The sequence below is a fragment of the Lonchura striata genome, chromosome 15 (assembly GCF_050655825.1).
Source record: "Lonchura striata isolate lonStrDom1 chromosome 15, ASM5065582v1, whole genome shotgun sequence".
NCBI classification, from domain to species: Eukaryota; Metazoa; Chordata; class Aves; order Passeriformes; family Estrildidae; genus Lonchura; species Lonchura striata.
Genome location: NC_140717.1, coordinates 11,645,863 through 11,663,480, shown reverse-complemented (window position 1 = coordinate 11,663,480; position 17,618 = coordinate 11,645,863). Strand labels below are relative to the sequence as shown.

The 17,618-nt window shown below is 53.8% G+C and overlaps 1 protein-coding gene across 2 annotated transcripts in view; it reads right to left on the bottom strand.

Annotated features, from left to right (window-relative positions):
• MN1 (MN1 proto-oncogene, transcriptional regulator) overlaps window positions 1-11,002 on the bottom strand; it is a 34,654-nt gene extending 23,652 nt beyond the window's left edge. Inside the window, exon 1 of one of the 2 annotated variants that reach the window (XM_085593176.1) lies at window positions 7,306-11,002. In XM_085593176.1, the coding sequence (XP_085449302.1) occupies window positions 7,306-10,744 (3,439 nt within the window). In that variant the 5' untranslated portion in view covers window positions 10,745-11,002. The remainder of the gene's footprint in view (window positions 1-7,305) is intronic. The other variant, XM_021544725.4, reaches the window with a different exon arrangement.
• Between the last annotated feature and the right edge of the window lie 6,616 nt (window positions 11,003-17,618).

Sequence of the window (17,618 nt, the reverse complement as noted above, 5' to 3'; positions counted from 1 at the left end):
CCAACAGTCAGAAGTGAAGGTAGGAGAGTGAAAAGGAAAAAAAACAAAGTTCTTAATTTTGTATTTTAAATGCTCCAAACACAGAGGGGGATAAAAAAAAGATAAATATCCCAAAGTTCACACAAAGTGGCCACAGGAGCAGGACTGCGGCACTTCCCTCCCATTGCTCACAGTCAGAGCTAGTAGAGCCCTTCAAGCTCCCACACATGTTGTCCATGTTTAAACTCAAATAAACTGTATTTATTTCAATGTAAAAAAAATCTATCAAAGCAGCACTTAAACGTAACCAGATTTCTGCTTACCAAACCAAAAAAAAAGCTTTTTTTTTGACAAATGTTAAAAGCTAATAAAAAACGTAGACCGCCCAGCATCGTGCTCGGTGGTGTTACGTTAAAACACTGAACAGACACGAACAGATTTGGGGGAATTGAAAACAAACAGACCCGAAGTGCCCTGCTGCAGGGTCTGGGCAGCACCTCAGCCTGCAGCTGAGACTGGCTCCTGCTCGGGAGCTGCCCAGGATGGATGCACACGTGCGTCCCAGGGAGCAGCTCCTGCCCAAACAGGCAAGGCAAAACTTGGGAAAACGTTACTTCCACATGGATCAGACCCAGTCCTACAGAGAGGGATGCACCCTATGTGTGAATCAGGCATCTCAAAAGCACAGAGCAAAAATACTCCTATGACAATGCTTGTGCTGCTACAAAAAATAACCCAAGTACAGGAAAGAAATAGAACAGTGGTGACCAAGTATTTTTGCATTAGTGTGGGTAAAAAGTGCAGCACTAAGAAAGGCACATTGCTAAACCATCAAGTCTTAAAACTTACTACATCAACTAAGGAAAATGCATTCACCCCATCCAGATGCTTTTGTCATTTGCCAGGAGATGAGCGGAACATGAAGCCTTAGAGGAGAGGGCACTGGCAGGGAGAGGAGAAGAAGGGGTGCTGAAGAGGGGAACAGTAAAGCAGTATCATCTAAGATGTTCTCTTTGAAGTATTAAGAAAGTCAGCTTGTAAAAATTAATGGATTAGACCTCCAGCTGTTCAATTCTCAGCTTTAAATTTAGAAGGCATTTGACTTTGGAACATTGGCATATAATCCATAAAATATATTTAAATTTATAAAAAAAAACCCCAAATCCTTTGTATTAAAAGGCCACTAATAACTCAGAATGTTTTAACTGCACCAACACAAGAGCATCTGGCAAAGGAAAAGCAGCAAACTACAAAGAATCACAGTATTTTTATATAAGCCAGTCATCTAATCACTGTGTGTAAACTGGGTCTACATACAGAACAGCAAAAATTCGGAATCACATTATAAAAACTGAGAAATCTAACCAAGACCAGGAAGGTGAGGGCAGACCTTGAATTTCCTGGGTGATTCCACAGCTTCACCTATTTAATTTCCATTAGATTCCCCATGTCCCTTACCCAAGATCTGGTGCACAGCCAGCCATGTTCTGAACACCCTTCACTAACGGAGGCTCTCATTTAAAAACGCCTCTCAAAAAACAAAACAATTTCCTATTTAAAAACAAACAAACCAATCTTAAACGTGTCCTGCAAACCTCAAGCATGTGTTTACAGGTAAAGGTGGTTCAAGAGTGTAGATTTTTCCATGGAATAGCTGGGCAGGGAGGTGGATGGCGGCCGGAGCCGCGGCGCGATGGCGAGGTGGCTACCAGCGCCCGACGCCCACCGCCCGCGCCGCCTGCATCCAGCGGTCCCAAACACCCACGAGGACAATCTATTCTGTACTAGAGCTAAAACAGGGAATGATCCTCTGCTTACAGTTTGACAGGTCTCTTTCAATATTCTCAATGTACTTGAGAAATTATGTCATTAAACGGCTTCTGATATTTCAGTAAATTTAGCGTTAACAAAGCATACGCGTTAGGCCACCTGAAGATTCATTTTAGAAGTGGCTGTGCACTTTCTGAGGAGACTCTCCTCACACTCAGATTTAACAGAAATACACAAGAAACCACTGACTGAAAATGTACAGTAATTTGTCTAGTACTAAAATTTTATATGGCCACATAAAGGCATTTTACTGTACCAAAACCTTTCCCGGGTATAGAATACTACCGAGGCTGGAAGTCAGCTGGTTCAAATAAAAGCAGTCTATTTAGTTTCAGGTTAGACTTTTGTATGATGCCTTATTCTTTGTTCTACACAAGTAACAACAAATTGTATCTATAGACATAGCTAATTAATAACGCTTTTAATCAAAATTTTATTTGCAGTTCTATGGTCGAGCATTCCACTAGGTGATTGGTAAAAAAAAACAGGTACTGTACCTTAAAAAGTAACAGGAGACATGGTGTAATACATCACAGATCTAAATAAATCTATGCTGTCATCCAAGCTCATATATAAATACTAAGTCTAATTCATTTCCTTTTACATCATACATAAAGATCTGAAACACATTCACACACCAATTTCAAGAAACATCTTCCTCGAAGTCTGTCTCACACAGATCCTCACACCAAGTGTGCGCAAAACAAGCCCATTAAAACTCGCCTTGCAACTGAGTGGGCCATCAGAAAATAACAGACTTTGGGACAAGGAAGCACCAGGATGCAAACCAGGTAGGTAATCTGCATTAATTCAAACACAGCTAGATTGTCCACTGAAATGAGAACAGGTAAATCTAGAGATCAAAAATTAATAGCCAGACAGACGGTGGATGCAAAGGCAAACAGTGGCCACAGTTGTTACTAAAATGCCAATAAATTTACACACTTCCTGCACTAAATATTTTAGTATATCACTGCAAGAGGAAACACTACTGAAAATTCTGTCCCTTGCTTTTTCTAATATATGCCATAAAGATCGACAAGCACACTGCAACAGAATGTTTATAAAACAAAGGAAAATATTTCTAAACAGAACCATTTTCTAGTAAAAAGTATTAAAAAATTATAGTCAGTCAAAGTAAACAATGGAGAAATTCTATCATTCATATGAGGCCAAGCAGGGGCAACCCTTCCAATTATTTTTTTTTTACAGGTTAGAAAAGTTTAAAGCATCATATTAAATCCAAATCTAATGCACACCAAACTCTCTCCCAGGATAAGCAATGGGAGCCTTCTTCCCCTGTCACTGATTGCTAATCCAGACGATTTAATAAAGATGTAGATTTGATATATGGGGAGTTTATTGTGTAATTTCAAGACAAAGGCAATAGCTTCTTTTTTCACTAAATTTTTTAAACTGTGTAAGTTTCAGCAGCCCAGTGAGACAAAGCAGCATCGGGAATCACAGCTCCCTCGCTGGAAAAGGCGCTGAGCTTTGCTGCTGAACTCGCTTCCACAGCGCTCACTACAACACAGCCGCTCACAGCACATTGCTTGCAGTGAGGGTTCTGTGCCTCAAAAACCTCACCAGAGGTCTGACTAACTCAGTCCTGGTAAACAAACACAGTCCCTTGGTAAAGCCTCTAAAAGAACTAAGCAATATTTAAAATAAAGCAGGCAGCAGAGTGCACTGGAAAAGGAAAGAAAACAAAGGCTCCCGGCCGCATCTGGACCAAATTTGACCTTTGTTAACGTATTTCTAGTAATTCACAGATGTTACACACTGCTCCAGCAAGAGGGTTGGCCTGTGGGCTCATTCCAGTGACAGGTTCGGTGTAACAATGAAATATTAACAAAAATTCATACATGAAGGCTAACGGCGCGGCGTGGCACGTGCCCGTCAGCCCGGACTGACGAGCCCAACAGCCACCAAGCAGAAAAATATACTCCCATCCTTTCCAACCAACACCTGCACAGCTCTAGGTACATACTGATGTCTTCACCTGACATGGGACTTTCAAAATTTCAATTGAAAACTAAAAACCAAAACCCCACCAGCACTTAATTAGTGGGTGTCTAAAGAATACTAATACACATTTCACTGAAGAGGAAATTGTTCTGGTTCAGTCAAACCAGCAAAAACAAAACCCCATTAAACTGGCCCCAGGTTTTTAAGTGAATTTGATCAGGTTATTCTTTGTCGACTAGAGCTGTGGTGCTGGAAGTCAAGACAACCGCTCTAGACTCAGTGTTATTTATCTCTCATCCCCAGCTCAAGCTGCTAGGCAGAGGAAAACATGAAATTCTAGAAAGCATTTTCAGGGGAAAAAAAACCCAAAACCTACCAGCTACTTCACATAAAACATGTTGGTACAAGAAATGATGCATCAGGGAAAACTCCTTTCAGAAAACACATTTCAGGGCAGAGCCACGTCCAGGCAGCATTACTAATACTACATTCCGAAACGGAACGTGAACGCACGCACAGAGCTCGCGGCAGGCCAGCGCGGAGGTGTCACACCTCACGGGGACACCAGCAGCACCGGTGTCTGCTCTCAGCAACCTCCAGACACACATCTCACACAACTGCCAGAGTTCTCCCAATCATTTTAATGCCATTATGGGAAAAAAGGTGACCCCTAAGGTGTCTGAGTAGCCATGAAAACAACCCAAGTTGCTTCCCCCATAATCTGCGCACTAACAGAGTATTTGAGAAGTTCCTGATCCTGCTGTGTTTTGGGGAGCCTGCTCTTTCCTTCATGGCCAGCACTGAAGTCAGATCCTTTGGTCCGGGCACTGGCTGAGAGTGGCAGGCAGTGGACAAATTGCCCAGCACTGCACCAAAGGGAAGCTGCCCCCCAACACCCACCTCCCCTTCCTCCACCTCCTCTTCCTCCACCTCCCCGGCACCTGAGGAGCGCCGGTGCCAATCGCAGCAGTGCCACAACGGGAATAAATCCCCGACCGCTCTCACGACAGGTGCAAAGCAGAAACCCCAAACAAGCCTCCACTGGGGAGGACCCCGGGTCTAATGCTGCTCTCACTAACTCCCCAGCCCCAAAACGGTGCCCACCTTCCAGCACGGAACGCCGAGGAACTGCCTGAATTCAGAGGAGCGCTGTCTGGAGCCTGCGCATCCACCCGGACACTGGGTTTCTGCTGGAACAAACACCACAGTGCAAATCCCAGCCGACTGAGAAGGCTTAAAATCTCAGCCCACGTCTAAAGAAAGCCTTTTCTTAAACACAGTTTCACACACTCAGGGGTATGGCAATGTTAAGTTTAATTATTTCTACTGACCGAGGTGAACAGCCTGTTTTGTCTCGCCCATTGTATCTTTATCATCTCCAACAAGAGTTAAAGTAAATTCTCCGTGAGTCTGTATAAATTTCCTCATCCGAGGAACCAGCCCATTCAAATCCCTCAAGTGACTAAAGCATGAACCAACCCGAGCGCCTCTGCATTGTTGTGGAACTGGTTTGCTATTTTATGTTAAGCCTCTGAAAAACTAAAACATATCCTTATATAGGAACACTGATTAAATGGTTTTCCTTCCAAGTGATGAACTGTTTTAACACCAACATTGTGGTTATCGCGACCAGAAAGCAATTACTTCTTTCACTAGCTGTTACTAAGAATAGCTGTGATCAAAGTGACTGGAGGAGTGCTGTTAAAAGACGCTGCAGAGCATCGCTCCATATGACACACACAAAATATAGATCATTTTAAACCAAATTACACTTTTAATAAATGTGCTGTTCAGAATTAAATCACTGCTCAGGATTTCTTTTAAATCACTGCTCAGGATTTCTTTTTTCACCCAGGAAGTCAAGATCTGTAGATGTTATTCTTTCAAAATCTATTTCTAAACACAGCACGGGGTGAGATCTGTGTATCTGTGTGCGTGTGAAAGTGCACACGTAAGGGGGTGCGTGTGGTGTGAGAGAACGTATGTATGTGCTTGAGCCTGCCAAGGCAGAAGTAACAGGAACTGTGATTTGTGCTAACTAGCTATTGATCCAGTCAGATCTAGATGTTGTGTACAAGAAACAATAAAAGAGAAGGGGCCAGGAAGGATGCTGTGTGCAACTCCATTTAAAAATGGAAAAGAAGGGCCCCAAACAAACCAATTTATGTCCTTGCCTGGGTGAAGCATGGAGAATGCTGATGGGCTTCCTTGGGTCTGCCGTGCATGCTAAACACTCTGCTCGAAATGAGAGTCTCCTGCGCTGGGCATTAAACATGAACAAAGAGACAAACCGTGGGGGCTAGGATTCACGCTTCAGAAAGCCAAAGCTGCAAAGCCAACCAGAACCAGGTTAGGAAACAGCCCAGTTTCCTAACCAGCTCCCTTCTAATTTCACCAACAACTTTCTTAGCAAAATTACTAAACATAGAAGGCTGTAAAAAGTCAGTCTCTACTACCAGAGAAAATGAAAACTATTTCAAACTACACTGTAGTATCAGAATATCACCTTTCCTAGGCACAAATAATGAGTTTATATTGTGTAACCTGCACACATGTATTTCTAGCACACCAAAACCAACCTGCCTGCCCTCAGATAGCAGGTACAGCATGTGCACCCGTTGTAACAATCACATATACAGCTAGGCAGGTTGCAAAATAGGAATTTGATAAGATAAAATAGAAACCAATTGAATCTATAATCATCCTTATCTTAAACAGCTTTTATAATAGAGGGTTTTCCATTAAAATATTTTTTTCTAAGCCTGGGGAATTATGATGCCCTTTGGACACAAGGAAGGATCAAAAATGACAACTAATGTCAAAATTAAACATCAGTCAACTAAGCAAGTTTTACACTAACAGACCCAGAGCCTTATTTTAAACTGCCTTTCAGTTAAATCAAAAATAATTAGTTACAAGCCGTTCAGCTCAGTATCATACTGTTGTGGGCTCCAAATGCAAGCAGGGGGCACCTGGACCTGAAGGAGCAGAGCTACCACCAGATTCATGTTTTTGTGGACAGGGAAAACCTCAGTCATAGTTCTGGGAAAGTGGCTGGAAGGTTCAGATGGCAGCAGGGTCTGTGGGAGCCCCCTCCTCAGCACCCCATGCTTAGTAGGACCCTGCAGGAGCCCCCTCATCAAAACCTCAGGCTGCAGTTCCTCTCTGCAGCATCCCAGACCCAGAAGCACAGGTGAGCCTGACTGGGAGCCCCTCTGCTCACCACTCCCACCTGCCATTCTCTAGGAGGCATGATGGGGACAGGGCAGAGATGCCATGGGCAGTTGTCACCTGGGCCAGTCAGGCAGCAGACACTTTGTCCCTGACACTGCCCACCCCCCATCAGAGCCACCCAGTACCCTGCATCCTGCAGCCCCAGCCCAGACTGAGAAGGTGCCTGGCACTCACCAGGGGTGGAGCCTGTGTGTGCCCAGAGTACCAGAGCTGCAGCCTCACCATGTCCTCTTCCCTGAGCAGCCCACAACCACCCCTACCCCTGTGCCAGCACCCCTGTGGGACAACTGATACCTTCTTTGCTGGGGTTCGGGGGCTTGGGCTTCTCCCAGGGCGCCATGGGCTTGTCCTCCTCCTGCCCCTCCATCAGGGCCTTCTCTCCAGGCAGGTACCAGGTGGAGTTGTGCTCTGCCATCAGGGAGTCCAGGTCGATGGTGCTCATGGTGCCCTTGACACCCTCCGAGCAGCAGCTGCCCAGGTCGCTGTCCCCATTCTGCCCCGCACACTCCCCCTTCTTGCTCTTCAACCCCAAGGGCTGGTCTTCCGAGATGCTGAACTGCTGCCGCTGGAGCTGGATCTGCGCCTGCAGGATTTCCAGGGGATGGATCTCATCCTGGGCCGAGGTGCTTGTGGGGGTCCGCACCTGCTCCATGCTTGGCGTGCCAGGGTGAGCGCCCGCCGTGGTGCTGAGCCCGTAGCTGTCGGGGGTCGAGGTAGATGTACTGAGAAGGCCAAGGGCCAGGGGCTTCTGTCCGTTGAGAAGTGCGTGCTCCCCACGGGGCAGCTTGGGCGAACCACCCAGCAGCGGGCTACGGGTGGGCTTGGAGGTGGCATTGTCGGAGCTGGAGGACACCTCGTCCTCGTTGCCATAGCTGGTGCTGACCTCGTCGGGAAAGTCCACGTGCGGGGAGCTGCCGTCTGACTTGGTCACGCTCTGGATGCCGCTGTCCAGGGAGGACATGAGGTCGGGCTGCTCCGCCAGCAACAGTTCACTGCCCTTGCCCCAGGACGGTGAGGTCAGGGGCTTGTCGTGAGGGGTGCCCCCACCGCGCTCGGCGCCCGCAGCCCCCGGCGGGGCCCCCGCCGCCACCGGCACTGCCGGCTGCCCTGGGCTGACACCGGCTCCCCCGCCCTCGGCAGCTGAGAACTTGTCAAAAAACGTGCCGGGGCTGACGTGCCCACTGTCCCGTTTCCGACGACCCCGACCCCGCCCGCCACCCGCCTTCCCCTCGCCGCCGGCCACCGGCTCCAGCGCGTAGCCGGGTGAGAGGCTGCTCTCCGCAGGCAGCAGCGGGGCAGCGCCCGCTGCCTTGCCCGTGCCACCCCCACCCACTGGCGGCCCAGCCGGGAAGTAGTCCGGGGCAGCAGGTGGCGGGTCAGGCTCGGCCTGGCTGAGCTTGCGCTTGGCCTCGGCCGGGCTCTTCTTGTTGAAGGTGACGTTGAGGTTGGGAGCGCCCAGGCTCGCGATCATGTTTTGGCAGGCAGTGGAGAGGGCGGCCAGGCAGCTCTGCCCAAAGACATTGTCCTTGCTGGCCGCCTTGCTGAAGGAGCCCAGCGAGAGGGCACCCAGCTTGCTGGCAGCGGGCCGTGGTGGGGGTGGCGGGGGAAACTCGGGCGGGGGCGGTGGGTAGGCACCCGGCGAGGCGCTGAGGGCAGGGGCAGCCCCGTGGGCCGCCGGCTGCCGCGCCGCCGCCCCGAAGGGGAAGCCAGGCTGAGCGGCAAAGTCGGTGGGGCCACGGCGCTCAGCGGGGCCGCTGGGCAGTGCCACTCCGCTGCCTGGTGACTGCAGCTGCGAGAGGCCACCCATCGTGGGTGTGAAGGGAGGATGGACGCCGGGCGACGGCAGGGCCTGCGCTGGCCCCTCGCCTGGCATCCGCAAGGGCTCCTGCAGCCCCAGCCCACCGGCACCCGGCCGGAAGAGCACGGCGGGGCCACCCGGCTGCAGGCCCAGCTCGTGGGGGGCTGCCTCGGCTGGCAGCCCGGGCGCTGCCAGGCGCCTCGGCAGCAGCTCCCCAGGCGGCGGCGGCCCCGCGAACCAGCCGCTGTCGGGGGCCAGGTGCGGCGCCGGCGCCTCGAAGCTGCGGCCGCCACCGGCCTCCCGCTCGAAGGCTGGCGGGGGCAGGCTGCCGGGCGCGCCCACCTCGCCGTGATGCCCCAGCTGCTGCAGACTGGGCGGCCGCAGGCGCTGCTGGCTTCGCGAGGCCATCTGCTTCATCACCAGGGCCGCGTTCTGGCGCTGCGCCAGAGCCGGGTGCTCGGGGCCGCCGTGTGGCAATGGGCCCCCGAAAGCCTCGGGTGCCGGCGGGGTGAACTCGCCCGGCAGGCCAGGGTAGGCCGTCGGGGAAAGGTGACTCTCCATGGCCGGGCCGTGCATGCCGCCGCCCCAGGAGGCGCAGCGCTCGACGCCAGGAGTGTTGGGGAAGTCAAACCGCGGCCTCTTGGCGACGCTCACGTAGGGGGCATCGAAGTGCTGCAGTCTTTGATTTGGTGGCTGTTGCGGAGGAGGGTGCTGCATATTAAACACGGGGTCGGTGTAGGGATGCATATTCCTGTTCTCCAGTCTGTGAATAGGGTATTCAAACTGTGCATGCTGGTTCTGCATTATGGGCCCATTGTCCTGCAGGTTGGAGTTGGGAGCGTTGGCTTCTGTTTGCTGTTGCCTAGGGATGGCTGGCGGGCAGGAGTTCTGTCTGGCCAGCAAGCCCGGCGGCTGCTGCGGTGGTTGCGGTGGTGGTGGCGGCTGCTGCTGCTGCTGCTGCTGCATCAGCGGGTGCCTGGCGTTTGCCCCCGGCTCCAGACTAGCCGACATCTTCCGCGCCCCCCCGAAGCGCTCGAAGAAGACGCCGTGCTGCTGCGGCGGGTGCGCCTTGGCCACGGCCATGCCCGGCGCCCGGGGCAGGGCGGGCGCCCCCGCGAAGCTGCCGCCCGCCGGCACCTGCCGCCCGCCGCCGTAGTGCGGCAGCTGCCCCTCCGGCTCCGACGGGGAGAAGACGGGCAGCTCGAAGTGGCTGGCAGGGCCGTCGCCAGGGTAATTGTATTCCAGCGAGTCCACGCCGCCCTGCGCCGGCAGCCGCCGCGGCTCCAGGCCGTGGGGCTCGGAGGAGCCGGCCGCCGGCAGCCCGTGGAAGGAGGCAGCGCGGTTGGGGGACTGGTCGAGGGGCAGGCAGGGCGCCGGCACGGCGTGGCTGGCGGCGCCGGCGCCGTGGTGCTGGAAATCGGGCAAGGTCCCGGGGCGCTGCTGCCCGAAGCCCTCGCCACCCTGGCCCTCGGCCATGTGCTCGTAGCCGTCGGCGAACGCCGTCTGCCCGCCCAGCGCACCGCTGTAGCCCAGAAGGCGCCCGCCGTGCACGCAGGAGGCGCCGGGGTCGGGCCCGAAGCCGCCGCCGAAGTGCGGGGGGTGCTGGTGCGGGTGGGGGGCGCCGCCGGGGCCGCCGTGCGGCTGCTGTCCGCCGAAGAAGCCGTGCACGGGCGGCTGCATGCCGCCGCCGTGCAGCTCGGCGGGGCCGCGACCCGGGAAGCCGTAGCCGTCCCCGGCCAGGCTCATGTTCATGCCCAAGAGGGGCGGCTCGCCCAGCGCTCCCAGGGCCGGGTCCGCCGGTGCTGGGCCGCCGCCGGGGAAGGCCGGCGCCTTGAAGTGCGCGCTCATGCTCAGTCCGGGCTGGCCGAAGCCCCGCTCCGCCTGCCCGCCGCTCCGGCCGCTGTTCTGCGGCTCGAACTGCTCCAGCCCGAACATCCTGCGCGGCTCCTCAGCAGGGCATGGCTGCTCCGCGCCGCTCCGCCGTCCCGCTGCCCGCCGCTCCCCGCTGCTCCGCTCCGCGCCACTCGGCCGCCCCCGCTCACATCCTGCCGCGCCGCCGGCACCGGCCGCTCGCCCGCGCTCACCCCGCCGCTCGCCGCTCACTGCCGCCCGAGAGCCGACGGGGCGGCGCGCCGCCGCTCACAGGCTCCGGCGCCCGGGAGCTGCGCGCCGCATCGCCGGCCGGCCGTGCGCTCCCGCGGCTCGCAGCGCTCCGGCGGCGGCGGGGCCGGGGCGCGGGGCCGGGCGGGCGCTGCGAGGGCTGCGCCGCGCTCCCCGCGCGCTGCCGCGCTCTCACCCAGCGCTGGCGGAGCAGCAACAAGTTTTGCATTTCAGCGATGAATTTCAGCCATCGGGGCTGCGCCAATGAGCGCCGCGGTCCGGGGCGGGGCTGCCGTTAAGGTGGCTCCGCCGCCGGCCCCGTGCCCCGCCCGCACCGCGCCCCGCACCGCCCCCCGTGCCCGGCGGCGCCGCTGCTCCCGCGGCGCACGGAGCGCGGCCGGACGGGGAGGTACGCGGTACCTCGGGGTCCCGGAGCGGGGTCCCGAAACGGGGCGGGGGCCACCGGAGCTGACACCAAGTGGCGGGTGTGGGGAGCCAACTGCTGCGCTGCCCGCCGGGGCGAAACCCGCCCGGCAGCCCCGAGCCCGGGGGAACAGGAGCGGCCCCGCCGGCCCGCCCCGAGCAGGGCACCGCACGGAGCCTCGCGGGGAGCGGGCGCTGCGACAGCGGGGGAAGTCACTACCCCGTTCCCCCGGAGGGACTAACACCCACCGGGCCAGGGGGCCCACAGATCGCCGGCGGGACACGGTGCTTCAGGTGCTCGCGGATGCACATGTCGATAGTTTAAAGAAATAGTAATGAATATTGCTCCCATCTAAAAAAAATGAGATCTATAAATAAGCGGCTGAGGACTGTTTGTATATGGCAGGAGAGTTTTAACGGGATTTTTTTCTGCAGGATCAGGATGCTGCGCTGTGATTAAATATTGATTTTGTGTAATTAGTTTTCATGTGAACTATCCTCCTTGCTGATGGCCTGGAGATTTCAGAACTGGCGAAGAAATGGAATTGGACGTGGAAATTATTACTTAGCGAAGTGACAAGGGGGGGAAAGAGGGGGGCGCGGGGCTCGAGCTGCGGGGCGGGCACCGGGGTGGAAAACGCAGCACGCGCGGCGCGACCGCGGCACAAAGGAACGAAGGGGATGTCTCGCTCCTCGCTACGGGAACGGCGGCAACGGAGGCAGAGACTGAGGGAGAGACGAGGCCGCCGGCCCCTGTATAGGGCCAGCGGTCCGGACCGACGGCTGCCCCGGCCGGCGCCCCGCAGCCCGGCTCCGCACCCGGCGCGGCTCCGGGTCAGAGGCGGCTCCGCGCCCGGGGCTCCCCCAGCGCCGCCGCCGCCGTCGCGCCCCCTCTGCGCCTGCGTGCGCGCCGTCGGAGCGGCTCTTCCGAACGGGCACAGCGCCCCCTGGCGCCCTCCGCGGCTCCGCCGGGCGCGGAGGCCCCGCGCTCTGCTCGATTCGTGCCCGCGTCCCCGTTCCGCCCCGGCGGCGGGGAGAGCCCCCGGGCCGGGCCGGGGTCCGCGTCCCCGTTCCGCCCCGGCGGCGGGGAGAGCCCCCGGGCCGGGCCGGGGTCCGTGCCCCCGTTCCGCCGCCCCCGCTCCGGGCCGGGGTCCGTGCCCTCGTTCCGCCGCCCCCGCTCCGGCCCGGGGTCCGTGCCCCCGTTCCGCCGCCCCCGGGCCGGGCCGGGGTCCGTGCCCCCGTTCCGCCGCCCCCGCTCCGGGCCGGGGTCCGTGCCCCCGTTCTGCCCCGGCGGCGGGGAGAGCCCCCGAGCCGGGCCGGGGTCCGTGCCCCCGTTCCGCCGCCCCCGCTCCGGGCCGGGGTCCGTGCCCCCGTTCCGCCCCGGCGGCGGGCGGTCGGGCCGGACGGGGCGGGCCGGGACCCGCGCGCGTTCCTCGCCGCAGAAGGGCAGGGTCGGGCGCGGTCGCCGAGAGCGGCTGCCCGGATTCGTCTTGGGGCACCGGCGCCGCCGCCACTCCCTTCCTCGGCCCGTCGTGCCGCTTTTCGGGGGGCGCTGGGCGGGCAGCGCACCGCCCCGGGATGCCGCCGCTCCCTGCCGAGCTCTGCTCGCCACGGGCACAGACCGGCCCGTAGCCCAGCGGCGTCCCCGGGGCTGCAGCCCGCGCCTCGAGTCACGGGCCCAGCCCCGCTCCCCCCGGAGCCGCCGCAGTCTCGCTGCACGGGAAATCTCATCACCCATGGCTTGGCCCAGCTCGCCCAGCATCGCTCCTGCGGACTTCGGTGGGAGCCACATGGTGTCTATAGCTGGACAATGGCAAACAGGGAAATAAACTCAGCCTAAGTATTCTGTCAGTAAAAACAGCGAGCTGCTCGGAATGGCAAGGTCGGATACAGCTGCGAGGTTCTGCTGGCCCGTGGTGTGCGTGTGGGAAGGTGGCTCAGCCTGTTCCTAACCCGAGATGTGTCTTGGGGCTGCCAACCTGCCCCACAGCTCCCGGTGTCCAGCACGGGGCTGGGAGCGTGGCCCTGGGCTGTGGCCAGCACTGTCAGGTCACCTGTGTCACAGAGGGTCGCAGTCCCCAGCAAAGGAGAAAGAAGCCTCTCTGAATCAGACCAAGCAGTGAAAAGTGTATTTTACAAAACATATTTTTACTTTCATTCTTAGGGTCTTGGGAGAAGCAAGGAAAGGCATTATTTAAATAGTTGTAGCTGCTGGGGATTATTTTCTAAATTAACAATAGTAATTGTGCCTGCCAAATCCAAAGTTGAGGGGATTCATTTATTTCAACTCTCCAGACAATAGCACAATTTTGGGTTTCATATTGCAAGCTCTGAAAACCAAATAGTGGGACTGATGTTTAAAAAAAATATTTCAAACAACATCAATTCATCAGACTTAAATCCAGCTCTTTCCACTGTGGCAGTTTAACTTGCACTTAGAAAAGTTGCTGCTCAGCAAAAAAAAAGAAAAAAAAATCCTTTTTAACAAAATGAATGCATCATACATAAAACATCACGGACCATACAATTAGTAAGCAAATGTAAGAGTTCAGCTCAGTTCATAATTATTCAGCAAACCTATTCAGAATGATTTTTTCTCCCTCCAGCAATCTACTGTGTGGGCTCATTACCACTGAAAATCCAACGAAGAAACCACCACAGAAACTGCACAAAATAAGCCCATATGCTCAAGACACTTTAGCTCAGCCAGCCCTTAGCAAGAGCCTCTTAAACCCTGACATGGAGGGAACCCAAGCTCACTTCCCTGCGGTGTTTGCACTCCCAGCTCTCCAAAGGAATCCTGTCTTTAGTGCAGCTTCAGGTACTTCATTTGTAGCCACTCCCTTGTCTTCTGTGGTGCCACCAACCCCTGCTCCATGTCACACAGCCTGGTGATGGGCTGTGTCCCTGGAGCAGAGGCTCCCAACAGCCACTTCACTAAAGAGCTGATGGGTTTCTCTTGGCAGGGATTTCCCTTCCTAGCAGGGATATTTGGTGAAAGAAATTGTAATATTTTCAAGGACAGGTCTCCAAATCCGGCAGCTGACATTTTCAGGAAAGTTTTCAGCATTTCTGCCTGGAACAGTTTAGGGAAACTATCGTACCTCCTGTCTCTCAAACTACAGCAAACGTGGTGGTGGGACAGGCGCAGGAGGCAAATGTGTAAAATCATAAGATGAGCTTGTGAGTGCAGGGAGCGCAGAGCCAGCTCCCGGGTAAAGGGAGCTGGGGATGTCTGCCTGCCTGCATCTGCTCGAGCTCCTGAGAACAGAAGGATTTTTGGGTATGGAAGGGCTCTGTTGTGTGCAGGTCCCAAACCAAGCTGTGCCCAGAGGAGGCAGAGCTGCCCTGCACATGGTGCCTTGCAGGGATTTGCTGCCAGCACGGTCACATTGCTAAGAGGCACCAGCTAAAAAGCGACTTGTAGGCAATTCCAGATCCGACCTCTGCCACTGCTTGTCCTTCCCTGTTTGAGTGTCTGGAGGTGAAATGGTTTGTAATTGAGATTAAAGACAATTTCATCTGTGAAACCTGATTTGCATTCGGTTTCTGGGAAATTCACCTTGCCGGTGTAAAAATTTCATGCTTAGTTTTACTAACAATGTGGTTTCTGAAAAGACTGAACCAAATCCCTTCAGATACTTTACTGCTTCCCATTTTTAAAAATGCATAGCTGAATAAACAGAGTTAAGGGACTAAAATTACCTCAGCCATTTCCGATAGGGATAGACAGCAATTTCAGAATTTAGTCCTTCACAGGGATTTTCCTGTTTGGTTCTTCTGCCAGGTTGGTTCAATTGGGCTTAGTTCCTTTACATGTCTGCAACCTTAAGCTGTGTATGTTTCCTGTTTGGGTTTACAGGTTTCTCAGTGTGGATAATGACATTTTCACAATATCAGTAAAGTTTTCTTTGCTGCAAAAAGCTTTTTTTTTTTTTTTTTTTGCCAATTTAGTATATTGGGTGCCCTTTATGCCACTTTGGTGAAAACTTTTGCAGCACATGGGGCATTTTTGTGTACATATAATGAATACCAAAAATATGTTTATATTGAACATATAATTTCAGATGACTGAAAAACAGGATAGTGCTAAAATCATACAACACTGGGAGTGTACATTAGCAAAAACATAGGAAATCTTAAAGCAATTTTTCCAGTCCATAGCACAGTTCACTGCTTGGGATTTTACTTTTCCCCTTCAAATTCCCATCCCTAAAACACACAAACACACATGTAGGATCAGGTATTGGGAAAGGGATATTAAAAAAATTATATATATATATATATATAGACAGAAATAGTGAATTAGTTTGACTACAGGAAAATTAGAAGTTTTATGTTTCCTAAAATAGCTCACTGAAACATAAATAACAAAATGGCACCTCTCTGTACAGCTAATCAGTGTTTAACTCTACTTGGTGTTTTATGGTGGAGTTTGTGTGACCCAACTTTGTTCTGCTGTTTTCCTAAACTTGAACCAGGTGGGAATTTATATAAAGTGTGGTGGAGCAAGAACAATCTTTGAGCATCTGGAAAGTCTGGCTCACTGTGGGTGATGCCAGAAAACCACCAAAGTTAATTCATTTTTCATCATCTTATAAATTGAATTCCTGTGAAAAGAGAGAGCCAGAGGGTGTTTTATAAAGTCCTGATGACTTAATTTCCCCTAAGAATTAACTTCACGAGAGCACTTGGTGGTTCCTCTCCTCATCCTGCCATCCCCAGGGATGCCACATGCCAGGGTCCCATCCTGTCCTTGCCTCCGTCCCTGCTGGGCGCAGCTGGGCCATTGGGGGCAGGTTTGGAAGTCACTGGTTCTCAGGAGGGCACCCACTGGAGACCAGGCTGGTTCTCAGGAGGGCACCCACTGGGGACCAGGCTGGCTTCTCCTGGAGAACCTCCCGCAGGGCTGTGTCTGAGCATCCCCCGCGTTCCGCGGTGCCCTGCTGACCGCCGCCGTCCATCCCATTCCGGCCCTCAGGGCTGGGGATGCTGGCTCAGGGCTCCCTGCCCTCGGCCCGTGACCTCCTGGCTCTGCTGGAGAACACACTGCACGTCCTGGGGTGACAGGGGTGCTCGAGACCACAGGGGCCAGAACTCAAACCACCAGGCAAATAAAGCTGCTCCTGTGTTTATTATTAATCGTGGTACTTCATAAGGTTGAACGGCACGACGTGCGTTCCTCAGCCACTGGTGAACCTTGGCTCACAGTCCTGACTTTTCCAATTTAAATCAAGTGCCCCTGCCCACACACCGTAGGGAAGAGGCATCCCAAGGCAGTCCAGCAGCATGAATTCACCTGATCTGCCTAGAGAATGATTTGCTTTCCAGCAGGAGTTACTCTGGCACTATTGGCTGGCCCGGCAGCCCTGGCCCTCGCCTGACAGCCTCCCCCAAACCTCCCATCTCCCACCAGAGGCACAAAGGGTTAAGGATCTCCTGCTGCCCACAACCATCGCTCCTCCATCACGGCCCCTCAGCATCTGTACAAAGGGCCTGATTTAATCCGGGTTGCAGACGACTCACATTGTACTCTCAGCCTCGGAGTGATGTTGGGTGATCAGGTTTCCAACTAATATCCAAGGCACAGCCCGAGCACTGAGCGGGAACAAAGGCACCTTTGTTACTGAAGAAAAAAAATCCCCTGAAGATATTAGCAGTGCAGTAGAGTTCAAACTGTTAAATGATTCAAATATTATTTAATGAATACATTTGAAATGAGGTCTCACAACCCAGAACACTTTTTAGATCATCATTTACAAAGAGCCGCCTCTTCGCTTACTTCTTTATGAAGTTGCTGATTTCAGATTTCAATTATGGTTATTTTGCTTCCAGTCTTTTTCAGAGACTTCCCATGTTGATGCAACTCAGTTCTTTTTACGGTATAGTTTAGCCAGTGACTACTGGGTTCTTCAGAAGTCCTGATAATCACATTTCTTTAATTTACCTTGGACTGTGTGAGAAACAAGGGAGACAGAGACTATTGCAGAAGGAGCAACAGTATTAGGTGTTGTTCTAGAGGGTGCTAAAGCCAAGCTTATAAAAGAGAAATTTGTAAATAAGCCTATCAAGATTTTAGTTGGGATTGGAGAAGCTCTGTTGCTCAGGTTCAACAAATACTTCATCTTTCTTGTGTGTCTTGGATGTGCAATTCTAAACCAGAAAGCCATGTAATTTTAGAGAGAAAAATTGAAGAATAAAGGTAGATGGGGTTCAGGAAAGAAACAAGTCTCCAACCTGAGGAATAAAGTTTTTAAATTAAATTAGGGCTTCCTGTGCTTATAGC